General features: G+C 45.3%; 1 protein-coding gene across 7 annotated transcripts in view; it reads left to right on the top strand.

Annotated features, from left to right (window-relative positions):
* Positions 1-14,850, top strand: part of WNK1 (WNK lysine deficient protein kinase 1) — a 165,217-nt gene that overhangs the window by 105,902 nt on the left and 44,465 nt on the right. For 5 of the 7 annotated variants that reach the window (XM_074939008.1, XM_074939003.1, XM_074939013.1 and 2 more), the window contains 7 exons: positions 585-866; positions 1,557-1,654; positions 5,092-5,254; positions 6,038-6,154; positions 11,988-12,161; positions 12,762-12,819; positions 12,981-13,121. In XM_074939008.1, the coding sequence (XP_074795109.1) occupies positions 585-866; positions 1,557-1,654; positions 5,092-5,254; positions 6,038-6,154; positions 11,988-12,161; positions 12,762-12,819; positions 12,981-13,121 (1,033 nt within the window). Of the gene's footprint in view, positions 1-584; positions 867-1,013; positions 1,068-1,556; positions 1,655-5,091; positions 5,255-6,037; positions 6,155-11,987; positions 12,162-12,761; positions 12,820-12,980; positions 13,122-14,850 lie in introns of all 7 variants that reach the window. The other 2 variants (XM_074938996.1, XM_074939019.1) reach the window with 2 other exon arrangements.

Genomic DNA, 14,850 nt, shown 5'->3' with positions numbered 1-14,850 from the left:
AATGTTTACCACTATTGTAATGTAATATATATTACATTGAAATGTGCTGTTCAACAGCAGAAAATAGCAAGTACTATTTACTTGAGGTGTGTAGCAATGTTGTTTGGCACTCGGGCCAGCCCGCCTCCTGAGATTGGAAAGGGCAGAGAGATTGTAGGAACACTATTAGTTAAGAGAGATTACCAGCAGCAGTTGCGTATCCTGTCTGAGTAGTGGCCATTCAGCCTGCAAGCTCTTCAGATTTTCCACTTCATGATTTCGTGGATAACTATGGGGGAGTTGGAAGGTGAGGATTCATTTACCCACTAGGGACTTTGAAACTCTTCTCTTTTGTGAGAGCCCTGAGAGAGAATTTGCTGTTTATACTACATGATTGTTCTGGAGGTGAACTTGTTTACCTGGGTAGTCTGCTCTGTTCCTCTTGGAAAAATTATTTTTAGAGGTGCTTGAACATTCTGGAAGGATTTCAGGTTGGAACATGCCCCTGCAGCTTGACTTGGCCTGTTTTCTTTTTTCAGCCTTTCTTGCTGATTTCCTAACTTCCCCTGAAATGCACTAACTCAGATTCCTCATTTCTGTCACAGGGCTTCCCACCTCGGCTGCCGCCGCAATACCCAGGAGACTCAAATGTTGCTCCCTCCTCTGCTGTGGCCTCTGTTTGCATACCTTCTGCAGTACTGTCCCCTCCCTTACCTACTGATGCATTGGCTCAGCCAGGCTATCTTGCTGCAATGGTGCAGCCTTATGTGGAACAGAACATTTTAGTTCCTCTGGGCGGTCTAGGAGGACAGGTTCAAGTGCCACAGCCTGCAGTGAGTTTAGCACAGCAGGTCTCATCTGCATCTTCACAGCAGGGAGCTTTAGAGGTAAATGTAATCTCTGCAAATTCTGTGTAAATTATAAATTTCAGGGCATGAATTACATTGCACTGTTTGTGGGGGAAATTAACCCCTTCTGTGATGGTATTCAGTTGGACATAATGAACTAATGTTTCAAATGACTTTTTCTTACAGCAGAATGTCATGCCAATGTGGGGACCTTGTTGCCATTGGCTGTTCTGTTGGGAAGTGAGTGTGCCCCCAGAGGCAAAAACCTGTTAACACTTCACTTCTTCTTGCTAGTACTCTAGATCCTTTTTTGTCTTCTGAGAGACACTCTGCCATTGGTAGCCCTTGAGAATCTCTCTTATACATGTTCCCTGCAGCCTTGCTGTTGTTGGGGGGAGAGATCTGAATTGTCTGTGTGCTGCGTTGGCTTCCCTGTTGCACATTCTGCTAGTAAGACGCTGGCTGCATGGCAAGCTGTAGTATCACAATGTAGCAGGTGGGATGGCTGACCTCACCAGGCGCTCTGTATGAGACTTGCACTAGAGCCCTCTTCCTTGGGTGTCAGATTTGAGCTGACTAGACCCTGGTTGTTATAAATTATTCTGGAGAAATGGTGCTTTCTAGCTTCAAAGTTTGATTGGGGAAAAAATATTAAAAGGTTGATTGTGATGAGAAATGAAGAAATAACTCATTGACATGCTTGAAGAATGTTTTGTTTTCTCTTCTCAGGGTACTCAGGGGGCCTCACAGGCTGCTCCTTCAGAATCTGTACCACCAGCACAGCAACATCCTGCACAGACTACCCCATTGGTCTCCTCACTAGACAGGTAACCAGTGGGTTTTGCCAAGTTGAACTTGTTGGTTGAGAGGAGTTTCTTCCATTGGTGGCTCTCTGGCATCTGTTCTTTACTAGGGATATTTTCTATATAAACTGAGGAAATAACTTCCATTTTTTTTTCTAGAACTCCTACAAGCCTCTTCTTTTTAATCAGGGCCTGGAGAAGGCACACAGATTGTGTGCAATGACTTGATGTTACTGTGCCTCAGTGGGTCACAACTGAGAACACCAGATTCATGACAAACTGCTGAGAATTAGGGCAAACACCCCCCTCCCCCCCCCCCCCAAACTGGTGGTTATTCTTCCATAAGATATACCAAACCATCAACAAAAATAAATTTGTCTCACTACATTGGCTAATGAGAAGTCAGAAATGCAGTCTCCTTAGGCATCCCAGCCTTTGTTCCAACACCCAGACACTAGACTTAATGATGAGTGATTATTTAAAACCAATTTCATCAACCAAAGGGTACTTCTTATCCCAAAGGACCAGCCACATACCCAGCTCAATATATAACTCAGATCTTACCAAATAATCACACTGTTGCCAATCTTTTAGTATCTAATAATTGCAAAGTTCTTGGATCAGGCTTGAAGCAGTGATGGCATAAAACTGCTGGTTTAAGTCAAGTCTCTGGTTCCTTCCAAAAGATTGGAAGGTCCTCAGTCTCTTGGTTAGAAAGCTCCCATTAGTATAAGTCCATAATCCAGAGATCAGAGTGGAAAGAGGCCAAATGGAGATGTTTCTGGGGCCTTTCATACTTTCTGCCATATGATGGGTTTGCTGTCAGTACAGTCAGTGGGAAAAGTACAGTCACAAGATGGAGTCCAGTGTCACGTGAGCTGGTCACATACCCTTGCATGTTTCGATGAGTCATGGCGGGGCCATTACCCAGACTTTCCTGTGAACTTTCCAGGCAAAATATATCAGGTAGGGATAAGCTTCTTCCATGGCCCATTGGGTTTGTTGATGGGCCATCAACTTGAATGGAGTCCATTCACAGTATGCTGGCTAGACTGGATGTAAACTACCTTGTGGGAAGAAAAGGAGTACTTGTGGCACCTTAGAGACTAACAAATTTATTTGAGCATAAGCTTTCGTGAGCTACAGCTCACTTCATCGGATGCATTCAGTGGGGAGATTTATATACACAGAGAGCATGAAACAATGGGTGTTACCATACACACTGTAATGAGGGTGATCAGGTAAGGTGAGCTATTACCAGCAGGAGAGTGGGGGGGGGGGTCCTTTTGTAGTGATAATCAAGGTGGGTCATTTCCAGCAGTTGACAAGAACGTGTGAGGAACAGGGGTGGGGGGGGGAGGATAAACATGGGGAAATAGTTTTACCTTGTGTAATGACCCATCCACTCCCAGTCTTTATTCAAGCCTAAGTTAATTGTATTTAGTTTGCAAATTAATTCCAATTCAGCAGTCTCTCGTTGGAGTCTGTTTCTGAAGTTTTTTTGTTGAAGAACTGGCACTTTTAGGTCTGTAATCAAGTGACCAAAGAGATTGAAGTGTTCTCTGACTAGTTTATGAATGTTATAATTCTTGACGTCTGATTTGTGTCCATTTATTCTTTTACGTCGAGACTGTCCAGTTTGGCCAATGGACATGGCAGAGGGGCATTGCTGGCACATGATGGCATATATCACATTGGTAGATGCGCAGGTGAACGAGCCTCTGATGGTGTGGTTGATGTGATTAGGCCCTATGATGGTGTCCCCTGAATAGATACGTGGACACAGTTGGCAACGGGCTTTGTTGCAAGGATAGGTTCCTGGGTTTGTGGTTGCTGGTGAATATTTGCTTCAGGTTGGGGGGCTGTCTGTAAGCAAGGACTGGCCTGTCTCCCAAGATCTGAGAGTGATGGGTCGTCCTTCAGGGTAGGTTGTAGATCCTTGATGATGCGTTGGAGAGGTTTTAGTTGGGGGCTGAAGGTGATGGCTAGTGGCATTCTGTTGTTTTCTTTGTTGGGCCTGTCCTGTAGTAGGTAACTTCTGGGTACTCTTCTGGCTCTGTCAATCTGTTTCTTCACTTCCGCAGGCGGGTATTGTAGTTGTAAGAATGCTTGATAGAGATCTTGTAGGTGTTTGTCTCTGTCTGAGGGGTTGGAGCAAATGCGGTTGTATCGTAGAGCTTGGCTGTAGACAGGGGATCGTGTGGTGTGGTCTGGATGAAAGCTGGAGGCATGTAGGTAGGCATAGCGGTCAGTAGGTTTCTGGTATAGGGTGGTGGTTGTGTGACCATCACTTACTAGCACTGTAGTGTCCAGGAATTGGATCTCTTGTGTGGACTGGTCCAGGCTGAGGTTGATGGTGGGAAGGAAATAGTTGAAATCCTGGTGGAATTCCTCAAGGGCTTCTTTTCCATGGATCCAGATGATGATGATGTCATCAATGTAGCGCAAGTAGAGTAGGGGCATTAGGGGACGAGAGCTGAGGACGCGTTGTTCTAGGTCAGCCAGAAAAATGTTGGCATACTGTGGGGCCATGTGGGTTGATTTGAAGGTATACATTGTCCCCAAATGTGAAATAGTAGTTATGGGTGAGGACAAAGTCACAAAATTCAGCCACCAGGTTTGCTGTGACATTATCGGGGATACTGTTCCTGACGGCTTGTAGTCCATCTTTGTGTGGAATGTCGGTGTAGAGGGCTTTTACATCCATAGTGGCCAGGATGGTGTTATCAGGAAGATCACCGATGGATTGTAGTTTCCTCAGGAAGTCAGTGGTGTCTCGAAGATAGCTGGGAGTGCTGGTAGCGTAGGGCCTGAGGAGGGAGTCTACATAGCCAGACAATCCTGTTGTCAGGGTGCCACTGCCTGAGATGATGGGGCGTCCAGGATTCCCAGGTTTATGGTATACAGTCAATATTCATAAATTCAGAAATGAAAATATATGCATACTAATAGGATAATCATATTCAGCAAATCATAACTTTTCCATTGACACCTCACATAGCATACTTTGTACAAGATTTGTTGCAATTGTATAACAGTGGTAGCAACAATGATATACATGGTCATATCTTAATCAGATAACGTCACACCTGATATGCCAATCTATTGCAATTACACATCAAGCAAGGGGATTACTCATTCCTGTGATATTCATACTTATTCAGGGGTTGAGCCTTGCAGAGCTTGATGCTTCATCCAGAAGATATATTTAAATGGATTACTTCACAAAAATATTTTATGGATCCCTTCCTTTCATGTGTGGTTACATATTTATTGTTCAAGCAACCATTTGTGATTAAAGGATTATCCTCCTCAGGCCCTGTCCTTACAAGAATAACCAATGTTGCTCTTAAGAGGCCACCCTCTCTTGGGTTAAGAGGGGAATTCCGTCATCACACACTAAAGAAGTTCAAATATTTGTGAAAATTATTAAAACTTAAAATTAATTATTTTGGTTTTAGTGCACATTCTGATGTTGCTTCAGGGATGAGTGATGGGAATGAGAATGTACCAGGATCTAGTGGGAGACATGAAGGGAGGACCACCAAACGCCATTATCGGAAGTCTGTACGGAGCCGCTCTCGGCATGAGAAGACTGCTAGACCAAAACTGAGAATTCTTAATGTGAGTTATGGCTTATTTCAATGACTGTAGTAGTGGGTAATGTCTTTCTTGAGCTTTTCAGGATGGTGGGTAGGGAAGTTCTGTAAGAGGGGTATCCTTTGTTTCCCTTGTATCCTAAATTCTGATAACAGCCTCCAATGTGAAGTGGCTAGGCTTCAACCCCATCTTTTTTCTTGGTGCTGGACACTATATAGGGGTGTACAAAATATTCTTCCTGCTTTGGAGGTCAGATAGTGTTCCAAAGATGAGCTATTAGATATTCTGCGGAGCATTAAGCACAGCAGAACATGGTCATTCAGGAAGCACTGATGCCAGTAGTTGCTACAGAATATTTGCTTTGCCCTCAGACTGTGTTGACTGGGCTGGAGTTCATTTAAGAAACCTCACCCTACCTTCACTATTACCATTAATGACTTTCCTGAAATGTTGGGGCAGACTTTTTGTACTATTACTTGACATAAGCAGGAAAGGTTTACACGTCAGAGTTCTAGAAAAAGATGGTCTATGTTGAGCAAGAGGGCTTGAAGGGTGATGCAGTTGGGAATCCCTTAGAGGATCATTGCCCTTCAGTGCATCTGATCTCTGTTTGAGAATGGAAAGTGAATGGCTCAAGGAGGAGTACAATACAGTTGGCCCTCTTGGAGATCTCTTGTTGCTTTTGTGCACTTGGCCTTCCCGGGCTTTAGGAACAAGAGATGTCTGCACACTTGTGCTTAGTAGTTGTTTGTGATGTTCCATTGTGTTCCGCAGTTCAGGCTGGAAAGCATATTTCTTCTCTTTCAGGTTTCGAACAAGGGTGATCGTGTGGTTGAATGCCAGCTAGAGACACACAATCGGAAAATGGTTACTTTCAAATTTGACTTGGACGGTGACAACCCAGAGGAAATAGCATCAATTATGGTGAGCTACATCTCCAGTGCAGATGGAGAATTGACCGTGATCTTGTTAACTGTATTAGTTGTACAAATCACCTTAGATTAGAGTTCATCTAACCTGCCTTCTGGAATTACTACTATTCTTATGGCTTCCCTGTGCACTACAGTCTGTCTCCTCTTCCAGTCCCGTTACTAATATTAGAAGCAAAATCTTTCCGTAATAACTGAGTGGTAAAGAACAGTGTCCAAAGCCAACATGTTTGGTTCAGTATTTGCACAACTAGTTCATCTGAAGATTTGGGTCAGCTTCTATCTTCAAACTTCAGTGTCTTCAAGTAAAACAGTTTTAACTTTCTACTCTAGGATTTTAAAAATCTCTTACTGCTTCTTGTGAGCTGAACTAATAAACAGTAAACTCCATTTCTGGAAATACAATATAAAACAAACTCTTCCAAGTGCAGTTCCGTTCGTGTCACTGGGGAACTTAATTTTCTTCTTCAAGTAATGTCCCTATGGGAGCTCCAGTGTAGGTGTATCTGAGCCCCTGTGCCTCTAATCGAAGATTTTAGGTTGTAGTGTCCGTTCTGCCCGCATATGTGCTTTCCTTCCCTCATGATCTGCCCAGAGGCTATCTTGTGCGGGTGAACTGCCCACAGTTCCTTTTTGACTGCCTTTGGCCTCAAATGGAGCAAGCAGGTGTCTCATCATTCTCTGCATCATTAGCATAAGTAGTAGTTTTAGTCCTTTTGTTTCCCTTAATAGTTAGTTTTCCGGGATTTAAAAAAAAGGGGGAAAACCCCTTCTATGTCATGTTTCCTGCCCTTTCTGGGGAACCCGCTGCCCGCCCCCTCCCGGAGGGCATTTAGTAGTTTAGGCTTTCTAACCTCTCCGTTTGTTTAAAAAACAAAAAAACTCTTCTGCTGTCTTTGCTTTTGAAGGGTGATATCACTGTGTAAAGTGTCTGGGAGAATCGTATAGCCACAAAAGTGCACCCTCTGTCGTCAGCTCAAGGCGAGGTCTCAAAAAAAGCCAAACCAGGATCTGAAGTTAAAACTCCTCCTGATGGAGAGAGCACTTCAGCCACCAGCTGACTCCAGTGCTAGATGTTATCCAGGACACATGTTGTCTCCGGAGCCTTTGACTTCCATTGGGGTAGAATTGTGGAAAAAATTAGCAGATTCCCTCCTTAAGGGCTCGAGAAAAAGGGCTCCAAGCCCCCAAACAGAGTCTTTGGCCAGCCAGAGGGGTTCCCCAGTGCGCTCAGCCACCTCTATACCAGTGGCTCCAAAGTGCAGTACCCAGAAGTATCAGGGTGTCTCCCCTATGAGCTTAGCTGCACCGCCTAAAGACACCGGAGCTGGGGTGGGCAAACTTTTTGGCCTGAGGGCCACATCTGGGTATAGAAATTGTATGGCAGGCCATGAGTGCCCACGAAATTGGGGGTTGGGGTGCGGGAGGGGGTGAGGGCTCTGGCTGAGGGTGCAGGCTCTGAGGTGGGGCCAGAAATGAGGAGTTCAGGGTGTGGGAGAGGGCTCTAAGCTGGGGCAGGGGTTTGGGGGGAAGGCTGTGGGGTGGGGATTAGGAGTTTGGGGTGCAGGAGGGTGCTCTAGGCTGGGACCAAGGGGTTTGGAGGGCAGGAGGGGGATCAGGGCTGGGGCAGGGGGTTGGGGCGTGGGGGTGGGGATACAAGCTCTGGGGTGGGGCTGGGGATGAGGGGGTTGGGGTGCTGGAGGATGCTCTGGGATGGGACTGAGGGGTTTGGAGGGTGGGAGAGGACTCTGGGCTGGGGCAGGGTATTGGAGTGTTGGGGGAGGGCTCTGGCTGGGGTTGCAGGTTCTGGGGTGGGATTGGGGATGAGAGGTTTGGGGTGTAGGAGGGTGCTCGACTCCGCTGTGCGCTACCCCATCCCCAGGTGTTGCCCCTGCAGCTCCCATTGGCTGCAGTTCCTGGCCAATGGAGCCCCCTGGCTGCCCCTACACATAGGAGCTGGAGGGGTGACCTGCTGCTGCTTCCGGGAGCCACACGGAGTGGCCCCCAACTCTGCTCCCCAGCTGGAGCAGCGGAGTAGGGCTATACCACTGCTTCCCGGAGCTACGTGGAGCAGCCCCCAACTCTGCTCCCCGTCTGGAGCTTGGCAAACCCCAGACCTTGCTCCCCAGCAGGAGCTTGAGGGCTGGATTAAAACGACTGGCGTGCCGGATCTGGCCCATGGGCCCTAGTTTGCCCACCCCTGCACCAGAGGCTCAGACTGCTAGGTAGTGGTACTGCCTCCTAAGGAGAAGGACAAAGTACATACTGATTCTAAGTGAGTGGTACCAACTAAAGCATCGGTACTGATTGTGGCAAAGCTACTGTCCCTGGAGCGTTCTACACACAAGCAACCATCGGTACCTGCAAGTTACCACCGACACTCATCCATGGTACCAAGTGAGTCAGTGTAACCGCAAGAATTCCTGTACCCTAGAGATCTGGAGGTCATGGAATAAGCACAATCCCCATTAATTGGAACTGGGGCCTCATGCATGGAATCACTGGGGCCATTTACTGCCAGTGCTCCGGTCAGGACCATCCTTACCCTGTGATGAGTATGACAGTGACCAGGAGCATGTTATTTCCATGACCTCTCACTGTGGCATGCTGTCACAGTACTAGGGACCTCCTCAACTCCACCCTCATGCTGACCTGCAGTCTTGGTGTGGGCCTCCTTGTGCACTTTCACTACCCCTCACCCTGCCATATTGGGATCCAGCGGTGTTGTACAGATCCCACAGTTTGTGGATGTCCATGTCTCTCAGAGTTGGTGAGACTGTCTCCTGTAGCTTCACTATCTCTAGTCCCTGAACTGGAGGAGGAAGAAACTTTTGAAGGACTGGAGGAAAGCCTTGAAAGGGAGGCTACCCCTCCAGCCAACTTCTCTTCATCTTCACCAGATAAGACTTTAATGCCTTCCCCATCACTAGCTGATGATTTTAAGATATTACTAAGAGGGTGGTGGATGAGCTGCAAATTCCCCTTCAGGAGGTAGCAGATACACATCATGAGCTGGTAGATATTCTGCATACTTCCTCCTTCTCCAGAATCACCCTCCTGAGGTGAGGCACTTCTGGATCCTGCCAAAGTCATCTGGCAGCTGCCGGCGGCCGACCAGACTGGCACCTCCGGCAGCGGCTCCGCTGGCCACCCAGGTGCTGCCCAGCAAAGCAGCTACTCTGGCTGCCAGCAGGGGGACCATTGCTTGGGCAGTCCCTGGAGCTGACTGCACGGGGCTGCCTGAGCAGTCTGTGGGGCCGCTCCAGCAGCAGCTGGGGGTGGCTGTCCCTGGGGCCACGTGGCCAGCTGGTCTCAGAGCCAGCTACTTGAGCGGCTCTGGAGTCAGCCACACTAACCTCCGCAGAAGTCACAGCGATAGTGGAAAGTTACAGAATCTGTGATTTCCGCAACCTCTGAAAACCACAGAGCCTTATTCATGACATTTTTACCCCTTGGGGGAACCCTGACTATAGATCTCTTCACTGCTTATTGGAACAAGATATGTCCTCGTTATTGCTCCAGAGCAGGCCTGGGGAAACAGTTTCTCAGATTTGCGCTCATCCTCCCATGTGACAGGAACCTTTTATAGACCTTCCCCCATTTCCTCTACTGTCCAAGGTACGATGAGACAAAGCAAGACTTATTCTGATTGCCCCCTCCTGGCCAAGGCAAGTTTGGTTCCCTTATGTGGCATAGATGGCACTATGTTCTCCAGTTCCTCTTCAACCCATTCCTCACCTGCTCTCTCAAAACAACAGACAGCTCATTCACTCCAACTTGTAGATCCTCCACTTCCAGGTGTGGCTCCTTCTTGGTTCCAGGATCTAGAGGTAGAATGCTCTTATGAAGTAAAAGACGTGTTGTTACACAGCTGAAAATTGACCACTCGGCATACTTACCAGCAAAAATGGAAGTGATTCCAAATTTGTGGTGGTCTAAGCACATAGACCAAACATCTTCCTCCCACCCTCTCATCAAAACTCTGTTCCTTTAAGGTACATCTTATGACTATAATGGCCTTTCGCTGTCAAGTAGACCAATACTCTGTTTGCTTACCCACTGACGTGTAGATTACTTAAGGGTGTTGGAAATCTCTTCCCACACATGAGACGCCCACTCCAACCTGGGATCTTAATTTAGTTCTCTGAGCCTTGACTAGGCCTCCTTTTGAGCTCATGGTGACTTGCTCTCTCATGCCTGTCCGTGAGCAAATAGCCTCCCAGCTACTCAATGCTCAGTTGGACAGGTGTGTAGTAATATTTTTAAGGAAATATTATTTTTTACTAACCTGCACAAAACACACACTAACCCTCCTGCCACTTAAAGAAATACATATACATTGATAATTGAATACATTTACAAAAACTTTTCATTGTTGCAAATGTTTTGTATAACTCTTGTTACTCATTCATAGATAGGTTTTTCTTGAGGTGGTAACAATATACATCAAAAATCTTTGAATGAGAGAGACACAATATTGTAAAAGGAAGATTCTTTCAAAGGTGTCATGAAATGTACACCTATAAGCTATTAAATTACACTATCCACATTATATACATTCAGCATACACCGGTTGCCTCAGTTATTGTTTCCAAGGAAGTCTGAATTAATTCTTGTTGGTTTTGTCATGTAGAAAGTAAACTGATTGGTCAGGGTCATATATGCTGGGTCCCATTTCATTTCGCAGCATCAAGGATAGAAGACTATTAAAGATTTTATCTCAAATCATTCTGTGGGAAATTGTCTTGGCATATCTTGAAAAACTAGTGCATACGGCTCATGAAATAGAACAGCATGGCATTGCCATCCCAGTAGTAATATCCATTCTCAGTCAGAGTGAAAAACAGATGACCGCTAAAAAGACACTTATCAGTCTTTGAACAGAAGAGTTTGTAGTGACTGGTTTTGCACAATTGAAATGTACAGCTGGTTTATGTGGCTAGTCACAGAATTAAGCTTGTGAAGTTATTTTCTCTCTTCTCTGGGAGATATGGGTTCAACTTAAACGTAGTTTGCTAGTGCAGAGCAACTTGGTTCATCACAATTGTTTGGTTCTGGTTATGAAAGACTCTGAACAGGCAGAGAAGAGAATTTAGAAGTTCATTTCCAGCACTTTGTGAGGAGATTGTGCACAGTAGTTTCAAGTTTCAATGACCATAGTCCCTCATTCCTTTTACTGCAGCTAAACATTTGAGAGTTGTTTTGAGCACTTATATAATATTAAATCAGTAGACGTAATAGGAATTAGTTTGACTGCCTGACTTCAATTATGCAATGATTTTGTAGCTGTGTTGGTCCCAGGATATTAGTCAAGGTGGGTGAGGTAATATCTTTTATTGAACCATCTTCTGTTAGTGAGAAACAAGCTTTCAGTCTATACAGACCTATTCTAAAGGTCTGGGAAACTGTGTGTAACAGCTAAATATAAGATCGAACAGAGAGTTCGACAGAAGTGGTAAATTTCAATTAAACAATTTATGCCAAGGAGAAATCCTGTGATGAAGTGACAGTAGCTTACCTAGATGAGTGAGACTTTTAGTGCTACTGTAATACAAATAGAGGACCAAATAAGAGTCCTTTTACACTTGAGGCTATAAAAATACAGGCTATCCCTTTCCCTAAAGAGGTCTCAGTCTAAATTAAAGCAAGATGCAACAAGCTGGTGTGACAAAAATGGCCAACGGAGAATAAGGGTAACACTGAAAGGAAGGCATAGTTGCATAGACAGAATCCATGCACAATATGTAGGTTTGAAGGGGTTTAAAAATATAAATAGACAAGGGACTTTAATGATGACGGTAATCCTTGTTGTTTTGTTTCATGTACAGGTGCAGAATGAATTTATTCTAGCAACTGAGAGAGATTCATTTGTAGAGCAGGTACGAGAGATCATTGAGAAAGCAGATGAAATGCTCAGTGAAGATGTCAGTGTGGAGCCGGAAGGCGATCAGGGCTTGGAGAGTATGCAGACGAAAGATGACTGCTTCTTTCCAGGGTCCCAGGTAAGTGGGGACCTGGTTGCTTCAGCCAGACTGTTTACAACCTCTGTTTTGAGTGCAGTGGAAGTGGTGGCATAAGTAGAGCTGGCCAGAAACTGGAATTCCCGGAAATTTCAGAATTTCAAAAAATTGCTCCAATATGGAACAAAAATGAAATGGTTTAGAAAAAAAATAAGACCCCTTGTTTTGACTTTTTCGTAGTGATTCCTCTGCTTCTCCAGTTGTCCAGCATCCTGGCAGCCCACCAGGCAGGGGAAAGAGGTTGCGAGGGCTTCCTTGACTGCCTTGGAGTTGGGACAACTACAACCTATGGGAGTCCTGGTTCCAGGGCAGTCTGCCCGGCAGGAAAGCAGATAGGTTTCCAGACTTTCCTGTCTTGGTAATTTACATGTAATACTGACATGTTCCCATGGAACAGTTTCGAGGCATGCGGGAGGGGTGAAGTGAGGTAGAACTAGATTAGATTGATAAAGTACTCAAATTCACAGTATTGCTTACAGTAGCAGTACACTGAATACCATAGTTATGCCACTGAACTTGTTTAAGCTTTCTTGGAAGACTGAGGTGCTTGAATGTAAATTATACTATTTTATCTTTTTGCAGAAATTGGAGGGAGAGTTCAAACAGCCAGATCCTGTATCTTTCATACCACAGAGAACGGGTAAGCTTTATAGTACTTATCCAACAGTTTCCTACTACGGACTTTGGTCCAACTGAGGAGCGCAACCTTTGTATGCTTGAGTGCATGATCTGGTAGGACATGCTGTGATGAGGTGAGATGCAGCACATGGCGAAATACCTAACTTCTCTTTTATTGTTTAGGTGTTCCTCCCAGCTCTTTCACCCAGGTTGTCCATTCTGCTGGAAGACGATTTATTGTCAGTCCTGTCCCAGAGAGTCGGTTAAGAGAACAGCAGTTTTTCACCTCTTCTATTCCTGCAGGAAAGGAACTTCTAGATATTGGTAAGTTACCTAAAGCTCTCTGGAGTTTTGATTGTTAATATTTATTTGATACCAGCTACAAGTTGTTTAACCTGAGTGACCAGTTCTTGTCGTAGTTGTGTAAGTCCCAGGATATTAGAGAGACAAGATAAGTGAGGTAATATCTTTTATTGGACCAAATTCCATTGATGTGAGAAGCTTTTGAGCTTACACAGAGCTTTTCTTCAGGTCTGGGAAGTGCACACAGTGCCTCTCAGTTAAATACAAGGTGGAACAGATTGTTTAGCATAAGTAGTTATCACACATTTCAAGGGACCGTTCAAGGTGAAGTGGCCCATTAGCATGCCTCCAATCATAGGGCGAAAAGGAAGCTCCCTTCTCCTCCACCCTGTTCTTGTGCGGAAAAGGGTTACTAGGATGATCTGAGCAATGGAAAACCTACCTTATGAGAGGAGACTCCAAGAGCTTGGTTTGTTTAGCCTAACCAAAAGAAGGCTGAGGGGAGATATGATTGTTCTCTATAAATACATCAGAGGGATAAATACCAGGGAGGGAGCGGATTTATTTAAGTTATGCGCTAATGTGGACACAAGAACAAACTGATCTAAATTGGCCATCAACAAGTTTGGGCTTGAAATTAGGCGAAGGTCTCTAACCATCAGAGGAGTGAAGTTTTGGAACAGCCTTCCAGGGGCAGCAGTGCGGGCAAAAAACCTAACTGGCTTCAAGACTGAGCCTGAAAAATTTATGGAGGGGATGGTATGATGACACTGCCTACAAAGGCATGTAGCCAATCTGTAACTGCTAATAGCAAATGTGACACTAGATGAGGAGGGCTCTGAGTTACTACAGAGAATTCTTTCCCAGGTATCTGGCTGGTCGGTCTTGCCTACGTGCTCAGGATCTATCTGATTGTTATATATAGGATCAGGAAGGAATTTTCCCCCAGGTCAGATTGACAGAGACCTTGGGGGTTTTTCACCTTCCCCAGCAGCATGTGGCATGGGTCACTTGCAAGTTTAAACTAGTGTAAATGGTAGATTCTCTGTAACTTGAAGTTCTTAAATCATGATTTGAGGACTTCAGTAACTCAGCCAGAGGTTAGGGGTCTATCACAGGAGTTGCTGGGTGAGGTTCTATGGCCTGCAATGTGCAGGAGGTCAGACTAGTTGTCATGATGGTCCCTTCTGACCTTAAAGTCTGAGTCTGTGAATGGTCCCTTGAAATCAGACATGCCAAACCCATGGAAAAAACACAGAAATTGGACTTGTTTTTGGCTTAATTGGCTTGTGAGTTGCTTGTTGTTTCTTTTTTAATCAGTTCCTGGAAAGCAGGGGCAACGGCGGGAGAGATTCAGGGGACCCACCACAGTCCCAGACTGCACGCCGGGGATCTAGTCACATAGTGTTAAGATTCTTAGGGATTGGCTTGTTCTGGCCTTGTTTTGGAATGGGATTAACTTGATTTTTGGTTTATTGTGAAAGTTGGGGTGCTTATTTACCATGTGAAAGTTGGCAGCTATTCTTGAAATGTGTGTTAACTACTTACGCTAACAATCTGTTCCACCTTGTATTCAGCTGTGACCCTGAGTACTTTTCCCAGACCTGAAGAAGAGCTCTGTGTAAACTCGAAAGCTTGTCTCTCTCAACAACAGAAGTTGGTCCAATAAAAGATATTACCTCACCCACCTTAACCAGTTCCTAACATTAGAAAAAACCCCACTGAAAATAAGGAACTGACGGCTGGTTAG

This window comes from Natator depressus, chromosome 1 (assembly GCF_965152275.1).
Source record: "Natator depressus isolate rNatDep1 chromosome 1, rNatDep2.hap1, whole genome shotgun sequence".
NCBI classification, from domain to species: Eukaryota; Metazoa; Chordata; order Testudines; family Cheloniidae; genus Natator; species Natator depressus.
Note: the sequence above shows the minus strand (reverse complement) of the source record. Positions and strands in the feature narration are given on the sequence as shown.